General features: G+C 51.2%; 1 protein-coding gene across 1 annotated transcript in view; it reads right to left on the bottom strand.

Annotated features, from left to right (window-relative positions):
- Positions 1 to 22491, bottom strand: part of PTPRS (protein tyrosine phosphatase, receptor type, S) — a 94006-nt gene that overhangs the window by 20435 nt on the left and 51080 nt on the right. The window contains exons 7-15 of the mRNA XM_010192919.1: positions 21575 to 22156; positions 20659 to 20792; positions 20344 to 20488; positions 5588 to 5685; positions 4889 to 5142; positions 4420 to 4513; positions 3993 to 4208; positions 2116 to 2273; positions 1124 to 1135 (exon numbers count right to left, since the gene is read on the bottom strand). Of these exons, the coding sequence (XP_010191221.1) occupies positions 1124 to 1135; positions 2116 to 2273; positions 3993 to 4208; positions 4420 to 4513; positions 4889 to 5142; positions 5588 to 5685; positions 20344 to 20488; positions 20659 to 20792; positions 21575 to 22156 (1693 nt within the window). The remainder of the gene's footprint in view (positions 1 to 1123; positions 1136 to 2115; positions 2274 to 3992; positions 4209 to 4419; positions 4514 to 4888; positions 5143 to 5587; positions 5686 to 20343; positions 20489 to 20658; positions 20793 to 21574; positions 22157 to 22491) is intronic.

Below are 22491 nucleotides of genomic sequence, written 5' to 3'. Positions count from 1 at the left end.
AGCTGTGCCTGCTGAGATCTGTCTCACCTCTTTGCCAGAAGCTGAAGCCCGCTCCAACCTGCCAGCTGAGCTGCACATGGAAGTGCTTCCTAATATATTCTGCTCAAAATGGGTTAGGTTAGTTGAAAAGCCTTTGCTGACCTGGCTCATTCTCCTTGAAAAGAACTGGGAAGCGAAGCCCAGTGCTGATCTGAAGATGTGATAACCTCTGGCAAGGGAGCAGTGAGAAGCTGCTGTGAGCAGAACTTCTCCAGTGGGCACAGACCATGCACCCACACCTGAGGCTTGCAATTATTGTCCTAGCCCTAGATGGCTACAGAGCTCCTTGCCTCCCCTGCCTGGGTTGCACAGAAGCCTCCAATAATATGCCTGTAGCAGTAATAGCAATTACTAAGGCAGAGAGGAGGTTATTCAGCACATTTTTAGTTGTCTCTTAATGTCATTAATAGCTAGAAGTAGTGGCATGAGCCCTGCCAGCACTGCACGGGGCAGCATTTTGGAATTACAACACTTTGCAGTTTGGGAGCAGTTTATTTTTGCCGCAGTTCTGAAACCACCGTTAATAGTTCATTGGCGAAACCCATCAGTTACTTCCAGTGAAAGCTCTCCCAGCCTTGGAAACGGTTTGAAATAAGTCTCATTTTTGCAGCCGTAAACAAACTCCGTTAGAGGTCCCTGACTGATGGAGTGAGCACAGCTTTTGCAGCGGGGCGAGGACAGCTCAGCTGGTGAGATTCTGCTTCCAGTTTGCCAGTGGCTCAGGGACAGCCTGCGTGGAGCAGTCAGACATGGAGGAAAACTGCTTTCACCTCTGACTGCAACACAAATGGGTGTTTCTCTGCTCCATTAACCCAACATTTTATGAGCCGTTTACTGACACTGCTGCTCAGCTTGAGAAAGGGCCATTATAGTTAGGAATGGACAAGCAGGAGAAAGCTGGGCTTTCGTTGCTTTTTCTGCCCCAATTCAAACGTGGTCCCATGCTAATCTGACACAGGGTGCCCCTTAGGACAGGCCTAATGGTAGGAACTGGATCAACAAAGCCCCATCACCACAGACAGTAAACACTGCCTAACACACAGCACGAAAGAACCTCAGTAAATGGCAAATCCAGTACTCTTACCTGTCTGGTTTGCTGTCCAGGAAAGCAGTAAGTGGAGAGAAGACAAGACAAATGTTCAGGTTAGAAAGGACTTGCAGAGGAAAGGGGAAGCACTTGCTCAGCTCTGACCCTGGTAACACAGCTGGGAGGTGAGGCCAGCAAAGATTACCCATTCAGATCAGTGCTCACAGGCACCAACGAGGACCACCTGAGTCCCCGAGCCCAGAGCACTTGTGCCAGGATGCACAAGACTCATCCATGTGCATAAGCAAACGCACCTGCACAGATGGGAGATGGAGCAAGGTTAAGAGAGCTCCCTCCATCCTGGGTGCTAAATGTCTCAGCTAAGGACAGCCCTGCATTGGCCATGGCTGCTGTCTTGTCCCTTTTCTTTATCTCTTTAGCTCAGCATCTGCTTCCTCTCCTGTCCTCTTTCACTGCACAGAGTGGCCTGTGTGTGCTCAAGGGGTCCCAATTTCCAACCATGCACCATGAGCTGCTCAGAAAGCCCAGGAAAAGAGGAATTTCCAGGGGTTGTTCCCTCACTTCACACCCCTGCTGCTGTTGCTCTTGTCTCCCAGCTCCAGCTGAAAACCAACTTGGGAGCAATGGAGGTCTCTGCTGATCCACAGCACAAAGGTGCTTCCTCTGCATCACCCCCCCAGAGCACCGGAAGGGGAGCCCAAGGCTGTGAGCAGCTCTTTTGGAGGAGACAGGCAAGAGACCTGACAAACTCATGGCACATATGCCACCACACAGACAAGCACGTCTCGACTGGGAGTGCCATGGTGTAGACTCTGAAGTAGCGAGTCCCTGAAACCCACTGCTAATCTCTCCTGTGTCAGTCAGACCCTTTCATTTCAACATTTCTGCCTCAGGGCTCCTCTCTCTGGTGCTGGTGGAAGGATTTCCCCTCAGCTGACAACTACAAGACCATAGAGGAAATTGCCTTTAGGGACCAGAGCTGGGGACATTCGGAATGGTCACAGATCTGGGCAAGAAGCATCTCTTACTTTTTGTAGAGCAGAATGGCAATGACAATGCAGATGATGAACACCACAGCCAGGACGGGCCCGATGACCCAGATCAGCCCTTCCTCTCCGTCGATGATCGGCTGTGGATCGGGGTTGTCCAGCTGGATGGGGTCAGAGAAGGGACTGGCAGCAAAAGTCTGTAAGACAGGAAAGATTGTGGAAATGAGTTCAGAGATGGTACAGGGACTGAAAACAACGGGCAGTCACACAGTATTCTGCAAGAGATTATTGATGTGAGCTCTGCAGCACAAACCAAATAATCAGAGAAAACACTCTCTTCAACCTATAGAAAAAGAACTATTTTATCTGAGTGTCCATGTGAAGGTATCTTCCTCTTCCAGTGCTCCAGGCAACACAGACCATTGAGAGATCACATTCACATGAAGCTGTAGGCTGCCTGGTGCCTATGGCTCACCCCATCTTGTGGTTTTTAGAAAAGCAGTTGACTACACCTCTGCTCCACCACATCCCTGAGCCCTCTCCACTGCCACAAACACACACACACTTTCTCCAAGCTCTCATGTACCCATCTGGATTTTGACAGTCAGCTGGGATTACAGAAAAGGAGGGAAGGGATTAAAACAAGAATTAGCGCTTCTAAATAGACTGGTCTGGTGACTGAAAAAAACAACCCTTACAATTAAATAGACATTAATAAAATGCATTATGTCTCCTCTGCTCCCTCTGCAGTGAGCTGTGCTCTGGAGGAGCATCAGAGGCTCGCTGAAACTCATCAGAGCCCTAACTAATGGGCAATGCCTGCTTGTTCTCATGAATGCTCCCATCTCCTCACCCCAGGAAGGCTGCATTCCCTTCTTATAGAGAAACTACAGAAACTAAAATGCACAGAGAAGTGGCATGGTCTGGTTTGAGTGAAAATACTGGGACAGGACAAGAACAGGAGATCTGGGCTCTGGGTCCCTGACCTCTCTCAGCAAGACTGAAATGCGGCTGTGTACCTGGGAGCTGCTGTGAATCCAGGCTGTTGTAAGTGAGTGTGCAGTACCTTGTTCTAAAGCAGAAATTACCACAAGCTGCAGTAATCCGATTGAGAAACCCATTCAGAAGCGTGTCAGCCTAATCCTTTAATATCAAATACACAACTAAATATTTATTTGGGAAAAAATCCTCTGAAAACCCTTAATTTCAAATAGCTCCCTGCTACAACTCCATAGGGAGATTTAAAAACAACAAAGTATTAGACTGCTTTCTATTGTGTGTGAGGGAGGAGGCAGGTAAATATTAAAACAGTTGTTTTCATAAAGCCAAACACAACAACACTGAAATCAGCAGAGGTGCTGAAGTGGTAAAAAGAGTAGAGAACAGATGTAGTTTTCCATTAAAAAATGCTCCCCTCTCTGCTTGGCGGGGAACGCAGTAACGACCATGCATGTGACATGCTCTGAAAGCAGGATGGCTGGGGTCACTGCTCTAAGGAATATCAGGACAGCCCTTACAAGAAACTACTCTTTATAAAGGGTTTTGACCTAGGGATCTCTGAACTCGAGTGTCTTCCAGAGCAGAGAGTTCTGGACTCAAATCTGGAGCCACGAGTGCAGCAAGTCCTGCCTACAAAGACTGGCAAAATGCAGCAGCAGTGCACAAGATGTGTGCGTCATCTGCCTTGGGAGAGCGCAAACAGCTCCGGCAGCCACACGCAAAAGCTCCACAGAGAGACTGGAAAGTATTTATAATGAAAAAACCTCAAGCTGGTGGAGAGAGAGAGTTACGGGAATGCCAGGAGGGCACCGGGGCTGCTGGCAGCTCACAAGGGAGCAGCTGCGGTCTCTGGTGGGTAATGGGGATGGAGGGGCACAGGCATCTGAAGAGGGTGAGGGAAAGCAGGCGGCACTTACGGCCTCGGGTTCCTGCAGCACGGCCAGGATGAAGATGACGTATCTCTGCCCCGGCTCCAGGGCTCTGTTCTCAAAGTTGTCGTAGTGCTTCATGTCTCCCAAGATGAAGTGAGAGGGGAGGGAGCGAAAGCGGGCAGCAATGTAGGGCTTGGGGAAGTCCAGCTGGCGAGAGTGACGCAGACTTCGGCGCCGGAGCCTGGCAATGTCCTGAACGAGCTGGAGGAAGCAAATGAACACCCTGAGCCCGGATACCTTCAGCACCATCAAGGGAGCAGGAAGGAAGAAGAGTCAAACCATCCCACTCAGACTGGCCTCACCTGAGCTACTCAGAACGTGGAGCAGAGATACCCCAAAACCACCCTTCCCAGGTCACCATTACAGCCGTTACAGCTGTTTGCTCTCTCCCTCCAGTTTCACCCCCACTCACCTCCTCCAGGTCCATTTCCTCAGGGCTGCCCAAGGGGTTGAGGAACTGTCCTCCCCGGGACTTCCTTAGAGGCACCACCACAATGTAGTAAGCCCTAGGAGTTGGGAATAATCAGAATAAACAGGAATTAATCTCCTTTTGCGAGCCACAAGAGAAGAGAGCGCACACAGAGCTGGTGGAAAGCTAAGTCTGCCCAACCCAGAAAGCCCAGCAGTTATTGCTGCTCCTGGCAAAAGCCTGGATTCAGTGGCAGCCCCGTATGACATCTCCTTATTTATTCTCTTAACATTTTTCCAGCATCCCCTGTTAGCTCTTGGAAACAGTTGCAAAAGACAACAGTAAGCAAGGCTAAAAATTCAGGGAGCACAACCCCTGCCACTGCCCTTGCGGGTTTGGACTCCAGCCACGTGAGCTGGCCCACAGAACATAAACTGAGGATCCCCATATCTGGAGATTATCAGAAACCTACTGGACAGGCACATTGCTCTTCACATCTGGGAGAATCACCATCACGTTGCCGTCAGCATCAGGCTTGTGGGTCACCTCCGGCTTCTTCGATAACATGTTAGCAGCTGTCCAGGCAGCGACGTTCTGCTGCAAACCACCCATGCTATTGCCCCGGTTCGTGAGGACGAAGTTGTAGAACGTGCGGGGCTTCAGATTGGTGATGAGTTTCTTGGTGGTGCGGCCGTCCACATCAACATTCAGCCCATTGTACTGGATCTGTGGGAGGAGAAGAGGCAGCAAAGTTGGACCATGAGCAAGGCTGATGCTGCTCAAGCAACAAACTCCCTCCTCCCCATTGCTTTGGTTTGCAGAGAACATGGGGCTCTCAGCTCTGTCTGGTAGAGCTGGTGCAAACACAGGAATAGAAGGCATCTGAGTGGGGAGTGGTCTGTCTGTTGTGCCCACTGCACAAATTCTATATGGAAATGGGAAAATTGTGGTAACATGCCTAGAGAGGCAATGATTTGGTAACGGAGGTGAGAATGCAACCCAGCAGCCCTGATATTCAGCCCACATCCTTGATGTAGTGACTGACCATTATCTGCCCATATCCAAGGACTGAAACCAGAATTCCTGGCTCTTACAATCTCTTATTCAAACCAATGGACAAGATCCCACAAACTTGGAAGGAACACGGTTCTGACTGCTCCCCTCTACTTGCCTTGTATGGGGTGGGAGAGTTGTAATTCTCAGGAAACTCCCAGCTCAAAAGGACAGATGTCTTTGTCACCATCTTCACCTTGAAGTTTTTGGGCAAAACTGCTGAGAGAAAAGCGAGGAGGAAGGGGAGAAAGGAGAAGAAAAGGCAGCAGAGGGAAGGAAGAGCAAGAAAGAGAAGGAACGTGAGGCACTGGCGAAAGGGCCTGCCCGTCTGGGCCTGCCGCAGCAGGGATGGAAGGGCTCGTCCCTCCTCACACTGTGCTTGAGTTTTGCCAAGGTCGATCTCCCAGTGCTCCCTGTCCCCATGCCTAAGCCCAGGGAGGGGTGAGGGAGGGTGCGTGGCTTTGCCTACACACTCGTGGGTCTGGGTGGCTGCTGCAGGAACAAAGTGCTGGCTTTCTGAGCATGCTCAGGTGAGGAAACCCATCCCAGGTCATGTTCTGAGGCTTTCTGACTTTTTTTTTCTGTTTTCTTTTGGCTGTTTGCAAAAGCTAAAGAAAATGCTCTTCCCACCTGTACAGCGACTGGCCCCCCCCTTCAGGTGCCAGTGAAAGAAGGGTGTCCGGACTTAACTTAGAAGAAAGCGGTAAAAGGGACTTACCTGGCCCAAGGCAGAGAGGAGCTGAGGGACTGAGCGTGAAACCAGAGTGCTCTGCGTTTACTCACGAGCCGGGCTGAGCCTGGCCTGACCTCTCCAGCTCTCTGCCTCCCGGCACCAGCCCCGGTTACAAGGAGAGAGAGAGGGAGGAGAAACCGGTAAGTCCTACCTTGATCCAGCTGGAACGTCCGATACTGGACAGTCGGGCTGTACGGCCCGGGGCCTTTACTGGTGTGAGCACGGATTTTAACATCATAGGCGGTGTTGGGTTTGAGGCCGTTGAGGGTGTAGGAGTTCTCTGGGGAGGGGGGCAGGTCTTTTTCCAGCGGGTTGCCAGGAGAACCGGCTTCCCGGTAGGCCACGGTGTATTTGATGATGGCTCCGTTCCTCTCGGCCAGCACGGGGGGGAGCCAGCCAAACTGGACCGACATGGAAGTGATGTTGCTCGCCTCGAGGATTTGAGGGTAACCCTTGGGGATGTCTTCAGGGGTGGTGAGTTCCTGCACAGCTTCCTCCCCAAAGCCAGCCCGGCTTTTCACGGCCAGCTTGAAAACATACGTGGCGCCCTTATGGATGCTGGGAGCAGTGTACTTATCCTCCAGAGCTGTGAACTCCAAGGTAGCCAGGGGGTCGACATCCTTGCGGCCAAACTGGAGCCGGTAGCCCATCACCTGGCCTTCCGCATCCAACGGAGGCTCCCACTTCACCAGAAGAGTGTTCTCCTCTGTCTGGTGCACAGACAGGATGGGCTTCCCTGGGACTGGGAGAGAAAAGAGACAGCGTCAGTCAAACGAGGGACAGGGCGGCTGTGAGGAGAGGCAAAGACCCTTAAGCTGCAGCAACAGGTCCCTCAAATCAGTGGCGAGGTTTCAGCTCGACTCGGCGTACTTCAGCATGTCCCCCTGTAAATCAAGCTACCCACCAGCTGTACAGGTGGATGCTTTATCAAGTTTAGGAAGTGAGGCGCATTGCCAAGGTGTCAGCTGTGAGGTACTGACACATTTCTGGGTTTATCACCTTTCCTCAGGATGGAAAGGTGTGCACAGCTCCTCCCGTATCGCTGGACCCCAGACCCTCCCACAGCTGGGACGAGCAAACTCTGGAGTACTGATCTCAACCTCCTGTCCTGATCACCCAAGCAGCTTCCTTCCCTGCACAGGGAAGAATGAACACGGAGTCCCCCAGACTCCCATCCTCTCTCTCTCTCTACCCATTAAACAGCACAACTCATGCAGAAAGAGACTGGAACAGATTGGCTCAGGCTGGGAAGTCCAGAGCAGCTGAGGGTGAAGTAATGAGGGATGGGGAAGGAAGCCTGGGCAGCCCCAGGTCTCAAGCAGCAGGCAGGAGGCCAGCTCAGCGAGTCTGGCAGGCATCTGATCGTCCAGTTGGGTACAGAACGAAGGAAGCACACAGAGAACAGAAGCAGAGCCCAAAATCTGTGTGAGGCAGAGGGGAGGGAGAGTCGCTGCTCACTCTGTGCAGTTTCTCTCCTCTGGAGGAAGGGAAAAGGGCGCCGAGTGTTGGTGCGCTTGCAGTCAGCTCCCTCCTTAACCTGTCAGTTAGTTCCTCCACATTTGGGGGTGATTGCAGGAGCTCAGCAGTGCCTCTGGCTAATGAGCCCTGGCACTGCCCGGCTGCTAAGCAAGCCCACAGCCACCGTTAAATGCCATGTGTATGCCCAGAGGTTCCTGAAGCTGCAGAAACCAGAGCATTAATTCCAGCAGCTCACGCATCATTTACACTCAACTCCACTATTAGAGAGCTAATTTCTGTCTTTCCACCTTGGTGTTTTCTCTGGTTGAACAGGACAAGGAGGGAGAGTGGAGTTCTGACGGATCCCAGCCCACTCTTGCGGCACGAGCACAGCCGAGGGGCGTCAGGTTGGGAAGCTGTGCTATGGGTAATGACGCGAAGGAGGGAAGGATGCTCCTGCATCAGGGATCCCGGCAGAGCCAAACTGGGGAACCCACTCTGCCCACTGCATCGGCTGACACCTGAACATGGGGATGAGCGGCTGTCTCAGAAACAAACGCTTTATTCACTTCAAGCTGGCAAAGAATGGGAGAGCCTCCCTTGGAAATGCCTAAGAAACCACATTAAAGGGAAAAACAACGCCGTTATGCTTCATCTTTTATCACAAACATTACTATAATCAGCTGAGCTTGAGAATACTACATTTGCACAACAAATATTGTTTGCAAGAAAGGTGAGAAGAAAGCAGGGGGCGGGGGGAAGTGTTTGATTTTGCAATTGGTTTGAACAGTAAAGGGAAAAATCGGATGTATTACTGTATTTAAATTCAACCTCTAGCCTTGAATGATAAAGAAAGAAATCTCTCCTCTCCAAAGGTATATTGACTCAACACTGCAAAAAGATAAGAATGTTACCGAGCCATTTGAAATATTTTTTCTTAAATAGCTATTTCAAGTTGGGAGAAATTGAGTTTTGGGTAATAGCTGCTGTGCCAGAGAAAACATCCCTCTGTGACTGATCACCTGCACTGCAAATCCTAATGGGGAGAGATGAGGGAGGCTGACAAGAGAGAGTGACAAGGGAGGGGGGCAGAGAGAAAGGCTCTGAGAGAGAAAAATGAAACAGGCCAACAGCCTGGGGATGAAGGAAACGAGAGGAGAGAACCAGGGAGCTGTAAGCAGGAGCATGGGGAAAGCCAGTGGGGGGGGAGAAGAGGGCAAGTGAAGGGAAAGGCCTCTGCCAGGACACTGAGACTGCAGGGCGTGAGGAGAGGAGCCTGGATGCTGACATCCAAAATACTGTGACATCCACAAGGCTCGGTGTTCTCCTGTGTACTCTTAACAAGGTAGGGGAGGCAAGAGGGGAGAGAAGGGCTGAAATCCCATGCATTTGTCTGAACACAACATAAAACAAGATGAAGGTGGGAGTTAGGACAGGGAAAAGGCAAGGGGGCAGCTGTGGCTCCAGCCTTGCGTGCTCCAGGCCAGAACTCTTGAGCCCGCTCCATCCTGTGCACTCAGCCAAGTCTGTGCTGTCTCCAGAGCCTGGGCAGAGGCTTCCAGGTTAATTACGCTGTGCTGACCAAGGGCCTCCAATCCCTGCAGAGAGCAATGTTCCTCCAGAAACAAGGGATGATGTCAGTTTATGCAGCTGCTACAGGCGGGGTGCAGATGACTGCTCCAAAAATAAGAAGCAAATTGAGACAGCCAGGACTGGGAAGTCAGTAGACAAAGACATGAAAAGGGGAGAAAGCCATCACCTGACAGACGATGGAGCAAAAGAAAGAGCACGAGCAAGATGGGCTGGATGAGGGACAACTCCAGGTCTAGGCACTGTAGGCTCCTTCCACTGCACGAAACCCTTTCCTTAAAGGAGAGCAGAAGTTTAGCTGCAAGAGCAGAAACCACAGGAATGTAGATGTTGTGAGGACAGGGGGGTGTGTACCTCTCCTTTCTGCCTGCAGCACAGCTGTTTGGGGGAGAAAGGGGTGCTCTGTTGCCCTTTGTCATTCCTCTGTTTAGGCCCTGCCATCCCAGCTTGGCACCACGTCCTCTGCACTGAGGCTGATGGACACTTTGCCATGAAGAATAGGTCAGAGGCAGGAGTGGATCTGAGTGGTACGTGCAGAGAGAGCCCAGGCCCCAGAAATGCTTGCAAGGAAAGGTCAATCCTGTCAGTACTCGCCCCTCTACTGATCGCTCGTCCTGAGCAAAGAGGGCAGCTACGTTCAGACATGAGGCCAGGAGAAAAGAGTGGGCAGTATCAGCTGCTACCGACTCCCTACTGCTTTTCAGATCTTTGCAAGACAACACCATGACAGCAGACCTCTGGCTCTCCCATTCCCTAGGGTACCTGTGTGCGCCAACCATCAAAGCTACAGTCTCTCCACAGTGTCAGACCAGGCAGAGGCTTTCTTTACTTCTGGTGCACTAGAACTTATATTACAAGAGATTACAAGCAATGAATTCATCCTCCGTTGCATTTCTGGGTGTGTCTGGGCTTTCTGCAGCACTGGGCAAAAAATAATGTCATTTAGTGAGGGCTGTGTGTGAAGACTGAAGGGGTTTTTGTCTTCAGGTGTTTGTTGCAAGTCTGTGAACTCCTTTCATGAAGGGAGTGTGATAAAAGAATCATAGAATCACAGAATGTATTGGGTAGGAAGCGACCTTTAAAGTTCATCCAGTCCAACCCCAGCAGGGAGCACTGTCACCAGATCAGGTTGCTCAGAGCCCCATCAAGCCAGGCCTTGAATATCCCCAGGGATGGGGCCTCCATCACCTCTGGGCAACCTGTTCCAGTGATCTACCACCCTCATAGTGAAAACCTTTTTCCTAATATCCAACCTAAATCTACCCTTTTCTAGTTTAAAACCATTACCCCTTGTCCTGTTGCTACATGGCCTAGCTAACAGCTCTTCCCCGGATCTCTTATAGGCAGGCACCTTTCAGCTATTGGAAGGTACTGAAAGAAGCTGAGTCGGGAAAAAGAGTTTCTTGGCTATAGGAAACTGTGAATCCCTGTGTTTCAGGAAAAGCCTCTTACCTGCACCCTTTGTGGTGACCACTTTTGGTTTGCTGCGAGCACCATCTCCCTTCATGGTGTAGGCGGCTACAGTAATGGAATATGCAGTCTCAGGCTGGAGCCCAGCAATGACCATTTCCTGTTTGTGAGATCCCAAAGAAGAACGATGTAAATATTCAGGTACCAACGTATGGGCAGATCTCTCCTTGCAGGAGCCTTAGCCCTTTTCTAGCATGCAAGAGCATCCACTGAACCTGCAGCCATGAGACACCTTGGGGCAAAGGGGCAGATGTGGCAGTAGGCAGGAGGATGAGTGCCACGTTCTCTTAACAAGAGGGACACACACTCTTCCTGCAAACAGCCCCTCTGCAAACACCGTCTGCGGGGCCCTGCTTCAACGCCTTCTCTCCCACATCTCCCTCGCACACATTCCCCATCTCAACACAAACTGCTCCAGCCATCAAAACGCTGTTGCGCTCTTCAAAGCGTTCCTCTTCACTCTACTGTCTCAGAAGAGGTCTCAGCAGTTTCAGGGAGATTACTTTTTTTTTCTCCATTACCCCCTTCCCTTCTCTCCTCAGAGATATTTTTTAACGCCTCCATAATATTAAAGGGATTGCTGTAACGCAAAGTGCAAGATGACATTTTCTGCTCGCATGCTGAAGCGCTCTGCTAAATCCCCAGCACCTCCTTCCTCCATCCTCTATCAGCATCCCCACACCTGGCTCCCAAGAGCTTTTGTTCGAAGCCCGGCCTCGAGAACAGCCCTTCCCCAGGAACCATTCAGCCCCTCAAAGGGCTGGCTTGTAAAAGAAACACTCGTGCGAAATCAAACAGGATGAGAGCGCATGCAGCAGGGTTTTCTCCAAGGCCCCGAAAAGGAGGGAGATGTGAACGCTGTATCCCCACTGCCCCTTTGTGCTTTCAGTATTAAATCTCAGTGCAGCTCTTGGGATGAATTCGCTGGTCCTGAAAATTTCTGTATGGCCCCCTAAGCTGAGCAGGGAACAGCCGAGCTTCAAAACAGCAGGATTTTGACCAACAAGTTTGAAGTCATTTCCTACAGAGCCAGGTCTGTCTTCTTGAAGTCAAGAAATCTGTTCTGCTTTCACACTTGCCTCTGAGTTTTATTAAGATTTTAGGCAAGAAGCTTTGCCTTTCACGAGACTCAGTTTCTCCATCTGTAAAACAGAGGCCCCTCAGTTTTGTAGGGCACTCGGCAATCTCCAGGAGACACGAATACAATCGAGTAGCGGATTATCTTGGGACCCTGCCATTCCAAGAAGGAAATGCTCTCTCCTACTGCTTTGGGGCTGTAAGACCGCAGAAACCATTTCGCATTTTAGCAGAAGCAGCAAACGCCAAAGAGCCAAGCTGACTTTAAGGTCTGCTTAAAAGGTAAAAGGGCCAATAGTGATTCAGTGCGTTGTATCCACGAGTATCTAAGGAACTCAGCCCAAGTGTTCATGTCCTGATAGGTTTGGAGTTATGGGGCTTTGCTTACCCAATGCTTTTCAATCCATGTTTTTCAGACATAAGCCAGAGGTGCCTACACACCAGCCCATCTTTAAGCATATTTTCAAGGTAGTCCCAAATCCAATGTCCCAACCGCTTCCCCATGGAGGAGCAGCAGATTCACCTTTCCTTCAGAGCCGAGGGGAAAACCCTGCAGCACTGCTGCGTGCTGACAAACTACGCAATCACACAGGGTTGCAGAGCAAAGTGAACAGGGTGGGGACGATGCATGGGAACACCAACAGGCTTTAACACAGACACTGCAAAAAAATAAAGGGAAAGGAAAATATCACATCACAACAGGAAGCAGGAGAAGGGAAGGGACAGAACCAGGATGGGAGGATTTCTACTTTTTTACTTACGTATTCAGCAGTGTCATCTGTTTCCCACTGGGCAGAGAATAAGAGAGGTTTTGCACATGAGAATACGAGAGGGGAAAGAAGGGAAAGACAGAGACACAGCATGAGGAAGGAGTCCCTGAGCAAGCAGCCACACAAGGTCAGAAGTTACCAGGCCAGCATGAAGGAAGAAGTAGAGTGGGAGAAATTAGTAGATTCCACTGTGGCCTTTGCCTGTCTTAAAAGACTTCCCAGACACAGGAAGTATTTAGCTCAGTGCCGGGACTGCAGTTCTTCCACAACAGCTACTGTCTGGGAGTGCAAACGAACTGCAGAAAGACAACATCCACCTTGTCACAGCGACACTCATTTCTCCAGCGTTACGTTGCTTGGGATGAGACAAGGTGGCTGGAGCACCCACCCCCTCACACCTTCCACCAGAAAAGAGGAGACCGGGGGCGGCGAGTCCCTACCTGGGCGTCAGACAGCATGATATCCTTGATCTGGGGCAGCCCCCGGGCCTCGCCGTTCTCCATGCGCACGTAGTGGACCTGGTAGCCGCGAATCTGGCCGTGCTGGCGGTTCTGGACTGGAGAGCGCCAGAACACTTGGATTGCCGTGGAGTTCAGCACCTCCACCTCCACTTTCCGAGGCGGAGCACTGGGCACTGTGGGGAAGGGAAGAAAGGGGAAAGAGTCACTGGGGGTTTCTATCTGGAGCCTCTCGCTTCACCTATGGGACATATGTACTTCATCTATGGGATGTACACATACTGAATCTACCGCCCTGAAAGGATGGGAAGACTTAAACTCGACATCCCATCATCTGTCACTGGCCTTTATTCAGTGAAATGGGAGCAGTTTTAGGGATCTAATCTGTGTGGCTTGGAGATATGCACGGAAACTGGTCCATCTCATAGTCCAGCCACTCTTCCACAGGCTCCTTTGTCTCCAGCTTGCTCAGATGGCAGAAACCAGATGGTTCTGATCACAATCTGAGGGCAAAGGCAATTCCTGATGAGCCAGGAAAGCTCTGATCCTGCCTGTGGGATGCTGGGGTGGAGAGGACGCGGAGGGAGACCTGTCCTTGGAGCTCCCTCGTCTCCAGGCAGGGCGGGTGGGTTGGTGGCTACAGCCGCTGCACAATCTCAGGACAGGAAACGAGAGATGTCTTGGGTGGGATTTGGGCTGAATTTTTGAAAATAATAATAATAGCAATACAGTGCATAACAGCTTCATCTGCAAGAAAACCCCACTTCCTCTGAGCAAGGTGTTCCATCCATTTGGATGTGGGCAGATGCTGAGGGAAACAGGACCCACACTGGGGACAAACCTGTTGCTTTTTAAAAAATTCTTTTTATTTGGGATGGAGGAAGAAAGCCTGAGAAATTTGGAATTTAATGGTGTTACTTACTTGAGCTACAGTATCTGAGGGTCCTACCTCGCCCTCACAGTGAGGGTTCTCTCCCTTCATGCACACATTCACATTTTTTTCCTGGTTTTATTTTACTGTAGAAATACCAGGGAAATTCAAGTCTTCTTGTGCCTGTTTGTGCTAAAAGTCTTTGAACCGGAGCCTAAACTGCTTGTCAATGAAGGTTTTATGAAACTTTGTTTTTCTTCCTTTCTACAACTGGCCAAACTTTGCCTTAAAGAGGAGCGAGTAACAAGGAACGTGTGGGAAGAAATCCTAATATTTTAAAATGGTTTCTGGCAGCAACCGTCTCCTCTTCTCTGATTTCATCTCCTTGCTCAGTAAGAGCACCTTCTCAGGAAAAGTGGTGCAGTTAAGGCTCAGAGGCTTGACGTTAAAAAAGCCCCTGAAATCCATAAAAACCTCAACCCCAAAGCAGGGACGGGCGACCCTAGAGACCGTGGTTCTCAGGGGGCAGATGGCAGCCAGGGATGCTGCATGTCTGGGACAGGAGGCTTTGGTCTCGCACCACACGAGAGGCCCACTGCAGGGACACGTATTGAGGAGAAAACCAGCAAAAGCGCAATTACCATCTTCATCTGTCCGGACGATAACCGGCGAGCTCTCCGGGCCCGGCCCCACCTCCGTATGAGCCACGACAGTGATGCGATACTCTGTCCACTTCTCCAGGGACTCCAGGAGGATCTGACTGGTGGTTGGGGGGATATCATTCACCTCCTTAAGCTCCGTGTCCTCAGAGTCCAGCGCTCGATAGTAGACGCTGTATCCAGCCAGGACGCCATTTTGGCTTTCAGCCGGAGGCGGCCGCCAACTTACCAGAATGGCGGTGGATCTGGTGCTGACGCATTTTACGTCTTGAGGGGGGGCAGACGGTTCTACGAGGGGGGAAAATTCAGGAGGGAAAGGGAAGAAGGGGGAAAAAAACAAAAGATGGGAAAGATAAAAGAAAAAAAAAAAGGAAAATGATAACAAAAAAATCTAAAATAAAACGTACAAAAATTTGGTTTAGGAAGATAAAATTAAAAAAGAAGAAAGCTTTTTGTTGTTGTCTTTTTTTTTTTTAAATGAAAAGAAAAAAAAGCCAACAGAAATGAAATGTGGCATCAAAACTGAAATGTTTTAAAGCAAAGGACTAAAACGGCAGGCGGGCTAGCCAAGAGGGGTCTTGCTGCTCCTGCTAAGTGTGCCTGGCACAAAACTAGGCACCCAGCTGCACCCCATAAAGGACCTTTCCTTGAACCTCCTGTTTTACTGCAGTCTGGCAAACCCTGTCCTGGCTGGTAAAGCACTTGTTTTCAAACTGCAGTCTCTGGGTTCTTGAATTTCTTTGAAGGGACCTGTGAAAAGTAAGGAAGAAAAGCAACTCTTTTTCCAAGAGGCTTAAACTGAAGAGTCTGTGCCTCCAGATGGAAGTTATTAGATGTCCACAAACTGAAGGAGCTGGAAACCCATGGTGGTCATGCCCAGGATACAAGTTTTCCCGGTGGCAGCAGTCTAAGGGTTGATTTTCAGGGCTGGGGAAGGTGTAAACCACCACCTTTCAGCATAGCGCTGCTCCCCTGGGTGTCTATGAGCTGCAGTGGGTGATTTTTAGTGTGTCCGCTCAGTAGGAAGCAAGACAGCTCCGTCAGACACGAGGTGACGGGGCACACGCTGCCGTGCCATGGCCGTGGTCTGAGATACGGGGAGAACTGCACGAAACACCAGTTTGGCACTGGTCCGAGACCCTGGTGAAATCCGGACACCCAGCTGTAACTTGGTCACTGTGGGAAATCGCAGACCAGCCTTCCCTCCATCACTGATTACACCCCATCAGCCCACGTAAGCAGAGGGTGATGCATTTTCAAGGCAACTCTGCACATCCAATCTCACCCGGTACAGTCACATTGCAATAAATAGCTCTTAACTCTCTGCAGACACTGCCAGAAACTGGGGTGTCCTTATAAGCCCTCAAAACATCACCTGCAAAAAGCACGGGAGCAGATAAAATGCTGGTCGCTATTTCTCATTTCCCTGTTGCTTTTTAATCAAGAAAAAGCTCTTTTACTGAGGAATGAGTCTTTCAAACCTCTTTCTCCCATCCCTGAGTCACACACAGATGTTTAGGCCCAGCTTGCCTTGCTGGATCAAGTCACACTGTGCCCAGTTCGCGCTGGAGTGAAAGCCATGTGCTCTGCATATACCTCCATCAAACAGAATTAAGTGGCATTTGCAGAAAGGGTAAATATACTCCCTACTCCAGTGCCAAGCACTCTGTCCAGTAGGACATTTTGGGTCTCGTCCTCCTCCTTTCATGCTTTATTTTGGCTGTATTTAAAGTGGCAGAGTGAAACCCCTATCCTCAGCAATCCCAATGCAGAGGGGGATGATCCCTGGCCATGGCTAGCCACGCAAAATAAGATAAGATATGTCAAACAAACAAAACCAAAAGGAACAACTGGAAAATAAAACATAAATCAAGCCAGTAATTCGAAACACAAAAAACATCAGAAAGGAAATCATAATAATAAAATAATACTGATATAAAAAGTGACTCCTTCCAGAACATTCCCAGTCTGTTTACCTACCTTCCAAGCTTCAACTGCTAACTTACAAGACTTTCTTACGAGAGAATGAGAGAAACTGAGCTACGAGGCCAGACCAAGCTCCTGGTGGGTTTCTGCACATGACTGGCTTTCAAAATGCCACCCTGCCCCACTGCTAGCACCCCACTGAGCCCCACCCCTGCCAGCAGAACCCCAGCTACTGCAGTAATGGCAATTTTGGACCTCAATCTGTTCTCTTGTGCTAAGAGACGTGCTCAGAGACCAGCGAGCGGGGTGGCAGATCCCCACTGATGGATTTCCTTCCCCCTGCACCTCTCTCCATCCGCTGTGACTAATGCAGCACCGACATCTCCAGAATGGAGGTGCACTGCTCCTTCTCACACCCCAGCAGCAACTCGAGTCCCTTTCAGGGTACAAAGGAGAAGACTCAGCCCTCTCCCAGTGCTTGCCGTGATGCTGTTCGCTCCTTTTTTCTCCCATTCAGGGGTAGTGTTAAAAGCCACCTTTCCTGCTTAGCAGTCCAGCCAAAGCCACCACGGCTGAGAAACCCACTGCAGAGGGTCTGACCTGACCTACCCTTTCCATCCTGAAACCCATTCTGAAAGCCCCAGTAAGCAGAGCCAGAGCTCCAGCTGGCACTGGGTTTCACTGTCTGTACTGGTCATGCTCGCTTGGCTCACTCACCCTCTATGCTCCAGCACAGGGACCTACTGAGAGGCCCTGGCATGAGGCCTCCTTTTGGGATGGTTTGCACTTTCTCTGGTTCAAAAAGGTGGGGTGGGGTGGGTGGGTGATGGGGGAGAAGGCCCAGATGCCACCCGGACCCCCTCCACGTCACTCTCATGGACTACAGCACCTGGATGCAAACAGCCACCAAGTGCTGGCTGGCCACACTGGAGACGCATCTGGGGAGGTCATGGCACTGAGTTTCCTTCACAATCCAGCCCAACCTGCGTGACCCTGGGGACGTGCGTGGGGACAGCACCCAGGAGGTGGGAGCCCAAATCGGGGGCTGTGAGCCCCAGCACAGGCAGGAGCCCCCCGGCCAGCTCATCATCATCTTCGTCTGCTGGTGACTGTTTTGACCAGGAAGAGCAATTTGGGAACCCCTCCCCGCCCTCCCGTGGGCTCCAGGGAGGGTGTGCTCCACGCACGTGTGGGAGCCTGCAGCGCCAGGGTGGGCTGTGTTTGTGAATCCGCTTGAGACCAGCCAGTACTCACCTGAGCTGCATCTTTTACATGCTTTAAAGTTGACTGTCCAAGCCACAAGAATGACCCTTACTGACCTTGTACAGTGCAATGTTTTTTAACCCTTTAGGTACCACAGACTTTGTGTAAGTTTTGTTCACTTCATACACTGTGAGGAAGGGGGAAGGGAAGGAGAGCAGAGCTAATGGGTGGGGGAAACATCCTTTCTTAGGAAGGAACAGAGGGTGAGAAAGCCCCCTTGTTCCCCTACACCTGCACAGCACCCACCCTGCACCCCTGTCTGTTGACACAAGCTTCGCACTCTGAAATTTCCGAGTAGGTGAGTGGCCAAGGAGCCCTGGGAAGGTCATGGCTAGTTAGAAAGGGCAAAAACAGCTTCCTCCAACCATGAGATTCTGTTATTCTTTTTACAATCTAAGTCTCTGGTACTTGAAGAGTTAAAACCCAGCTACTTCAAGAAGAAAAAGATACGTTACCTTTAGTTTAATGGATTTTACTTGGGTTATGATGCTCAGGAGGAGCCACCCTGACACAGGGAGGTGGAGGGTGTTGTGCAGGAGGGTGTGCGATGCGGGGAGGGACATGCGAGCGCATGCTTGGCAGCTGGGTGAGGGGGGAAAAGCACCGAACGCCTGCGCAGGCTGCGGGGGGCACCAGGGAGGCTTTGCTTTGCAGGGACAAGATGCCATCGTGGGGTGCAAGCGCCCAGCGAGAGACAGACAGACGGGGGGGGAGCTGGTTTCATCGAGCATGCAGGCAGGCAAGCAGACAGCGGAAGAGAGAAGAGAGAAGAGCCATGGAGCGGGCCAAGGAGGAGCTGAACGGAAAAGGAGCTGCGGAGGGAAGACACAAAAGCCTGTCTCGAGCCAGAAGGTCTGTGAGCCGAAGGATGTCGCCTGGACCAGGGAGAATTGACTCGTTCCTCCAACAGCCAGCCAGGAAAAAATGTTTCACCATGTTACAGGACACTGACAGCTCCCAGCTGATGTTCTGAAGAGCGTTAAATTAGTAACACTATTCCTAGGAAAGCTGAGCTACAGAGAAATAAACCAGGCCCCATTCTGGGCAGGTGCCAAGTTAGAAAAAGTCCAAAAGCCTTCCCCTTTCCCGGATCCCCTTCTCTTCACCCCTCAGGGAAAAATTTCCAGCATCGCTAAGCCCTACTGCCATCAGCTCCCACACCCTTCTTCCAGCCTGCTTTTATCAAACCAGAAAGCACGAACCCCAGACCCTCTTCTCCTCCCATCCCCACGACTCTCAAGGAGGGAAACCCCTTGGAAAACAGAAGCAGAGTGTGAGTAAGTTTGACACTTGTTTTGCAGGTCCTTTCAGTTCGTTTTCCCCCACCTCGCAGTGAGGCTCCCTCTGACAGTACCATACTGGGACCAGAACCAGCAGATCTGCAGCAGAGCCAGGAAAGGATTTTCTTTTGATGTGTAGAGAGAGTAAGGAAAAAAAAAAGGAAAAAAGGGGAAAAACAGTTGAAGGAAAGAAGGAAACCAAATATCCTTGAATGGACTGGAGGCCTGAGAAAGCCCCAGTGAGGAATCCTGTCTATGCAGAAACAGTCTCCCCTTTTCTCTCACTCCAGAGGGAGAGAAAGAGAAGGAGAGAGACAGGGAAGAAGAGAGAGACAGCAGGACATGACAATTAAAACAGAAAGATGGGGCTGGCGCCCGGCCGCGAGCCCGCTGCTCTCCCTTGTTAAGGACTCTGAGGGATGGGAGCAGGCGCCCGCTCTCCTCACACTGGTGACCAGAGCCATTTCTGAGTTAGTTCTGCTCCCGGCTACTCCAAACTGCAGCGGAGTGATTTAGTAGAGATGAGAGGAGACAGAAAACACAAAGAACAGCTGCCACAGCCACTCATGCAGTGAAAAAACACCTCATTTAAAAGCAAAGATCTGTGAAAAGCCCAGGTTGAAATATTGCCATCCAGGGTTATCATCCCCAGGGCAACAGCGAAGGGAGACAATCCATTAAACTAAAACCAGCACATTTTGGTTGCATACGCTCCATCCCGGTGTCATTAATATCTCCCCCACAAGCCTACACATACTCCTCTCTCCCGCTCTGTCAGAGCCCAAACAGGACCATTCCCAGCCCTTGCTGGGCCAGCAGGCCTCCTCCCCACGGATACGAAGTCGCTCACGGAAAAGAGCATGAGGACTGCTGAAAACCTTGGCGCTTTTGATTAATCACCTTCCCTTCTCCTCTTCCTCCCCATTCCCCCACTGTCTCCCTGCTCCATAGCTTGTGCCCGCCTTCCGGATGGCTGCTGCGCGACGGTGGCGTGCTGTCCTCCCTGAGCATGCTCAGCACCACGGGCCAGCGTGGCCCATCAGCAAACTTCTCACTGCTCCCCACCCCATCCAGTGGACAGTACTATCTTGCCCCCCATTGCCCCCCAGTCATGCACCAGCCCCGCTCTTGGTTCACACCTCAGCAAAGGGAGAAGGCAGCAGGCCCCAGAGGCGCCCACCTCCCCGCAGAGCAACCCCTGAGGCGTGAAACGTCACAGCACCGCCAATGTCCGCCCCACAGCTCCGTACCCCTGTGCCCACCATCTCTGGCTCCCTGTCTTCCCCTCAGAGAAGGGTGGGAAAAGGAGAGACACCTACTAGACTGCAAGGTGCGCTCTCTGACCTCCGGGGTGAAGGCCCCCAGGCCCAGAGCCGAGCGGGCAGCCAGCCGGAAGACATACTCAGTGTTGGGCTTCAGGCCTTCCACAGTGAAGGAGGTCGCTGGCTCGAAGTTCTTCGACACCTGAGGTGGGCGAGGGGGAAGAAAAAGAATAAAAACAAACAAAAAGGAGCGGAGGCGAGCCCTGCCCACAGACACCTGCCCTGCTCCCCTCTCTCAGCCTCCATGGGGAATGGAGGGCTGGGATGCTCCTCAGGGCCCCAACCCTTTGTGTTGTTCCTCTCCACACTCACCTCCCTGCCGTGGTCTCCTTCCTTATAGAGGAGCTCATACTTCACTATGATCTCCTGGCGGGGAGGGCTCCATGACAACACGATGCTGGTTTCTGTCTTGGCTTCTGCTCGGAAGTTCATCGGCTGCCCAGGAACTGAGCCGACAGGGGGAAGAGGAGGAGAGATGAGAGACAGGAGAAACCACATTAACTTGGCTCTTCAGAAGACTCTTACCCCATTTTCTTCAAAGCCTGTGCGTGAAGAGCACGTGTGAAGATCTTATGCCTCTTTCTTGGCAGTGCAGGATACAGCCCTTCCCACGAACCCCCAGTATTAAATGATACTGGAAATGGGAAGCCCCTGAGCAGCCCGTTGAAGATGCAGGGGGTTTCCTCACCAACACCCCACCTGAAAGCATCCTGGGTGACAACCTGTGACAAAACACCTTTTGTTCTCAGCTTAACATGTCTGCTGTGACAATTAGGGTTTGGTTTGCTCGCCTTTTAAAAAAGAAGGCAAAATAAGGCTCATTGCTCACTCATTTCTGAGAAGACAGTTTCTGGGTACTTTGAGTTACGCTTCATGATTGCCTGGGCACTGTTTTTAGGTCTATTAAAGACATTTAGAAACTGGAAGCTATAAGATACCTCAATTTGAAGCAGCAGAAATGGATTCTCTTTGTGTAATAGCTTGCTCGACTCATTTAAGCTACAACCTTTCCAAGAAAAAAACAGATCAGAAATCATGCTCCAAGCCCTCCGGCTCCAGCCACTGGCCCAAGCTTCCTCCCAGAAGGTTACTTCTATTTTAGCCAAACTGCATCACTAAAGAAAAAAACGCTCTAATGCCACGGCAGCCACAGCTGGATAACGCTACAGGGCAACACCTCTCTCTCCCGCAGCCCAGTGCATCCAAATTTAATGACACAGCTGCTCACCTCCTTGCTGCGTCTTAACCTGGATGGGGTCGGAAAGGGGCCCATCTCCCACCGAGGTGAAGGCCAGGACCCGGACGGTGTAGGTTTCGTCCTCGAGGAGGCTGCCCACCGTGGTCAGGAGGCTGTCGTCCACGTTGTGCTTCTGCCAGTTGCTGACGGGTTGGTCGGGCTCCATGGTGTAATACACACGATAGCCACGGATCTGTCCGTTGGGCTCCACCGGTTCCTCCCACTGAATGATCATGGTGGTGCTGCTCAGCATCCGGCCCTGCACGTTACGGGGGGCACTGGCAGGAGCTTGTTCCCCAGTGCGAGTGACCACGGACTCGCTGGGAGGCCCCTGCCCGATGCTGTTGACCGCAGAGACCCAGATCTCGTACTCAGAGTTGGGGCTGAGCCCCCCAATGCTGTAGCGCGTGGTGGTGATGTCCTCTTTGATCTGGTATGGTCCATCCTGGCTTTTTGACTTGTACTCAATGACATAGTAGGACACAGGGTCTGGATTTCCAGAGTCCCAGGTGATGGTGATACTTGTTGCTGTCGTCTCTGTCACCACTGGCGTCCCAGGAGCCTTGGGCAGCGCTGAGAATCAGGAAGAACAGACATTTAAAAAAAAAACCATATATGCTGAAATGGTGCTTAATTGGGCCAGTTAAGGCTGTAGGAGCCAGAGGCACAGTACCAATCACGGCACAGCAGTTCAGTAAAGTGCTGCTGAAATATTATGAACCTAGTTATGCACTCTATTATCCTCCCTAAACTGCTCCATCAAAGGCAAAGCGCTCAGCTAAACATCTGGAATCATTAGCGCAGGCTTCAGCTGCACATCCGCCGGCTCACGCGGCACTAAGGAGAAAGCGGTTTTGCAAGAGCTCCTTCCTGCCCGTAATCAGATCTGAAACAGCGCTGGCAGCCCC

Source organism: Mesitornis unicolor, unplaced genomic scaffold (genome assembly GCF_000695765.1).
Source record: "Mesitornis unicolor isolate BGI_N332 unplaced genomic scaffold, ASM69576v1 scaffold1391, whole genome shotgun sequence".
In the NCBI taxonomy this organism is placed as follows: Eukaryota; Metazoa; Chordata; class Aves; order Mesitornithiformes; family Mesitornithidae; genus Mesitornis; species Mesitornis unicolor.
Note: the sequence above shows the minus strand (reverse complement) of the source record. Positions and strands in the feature narration are given on the sequence as shown.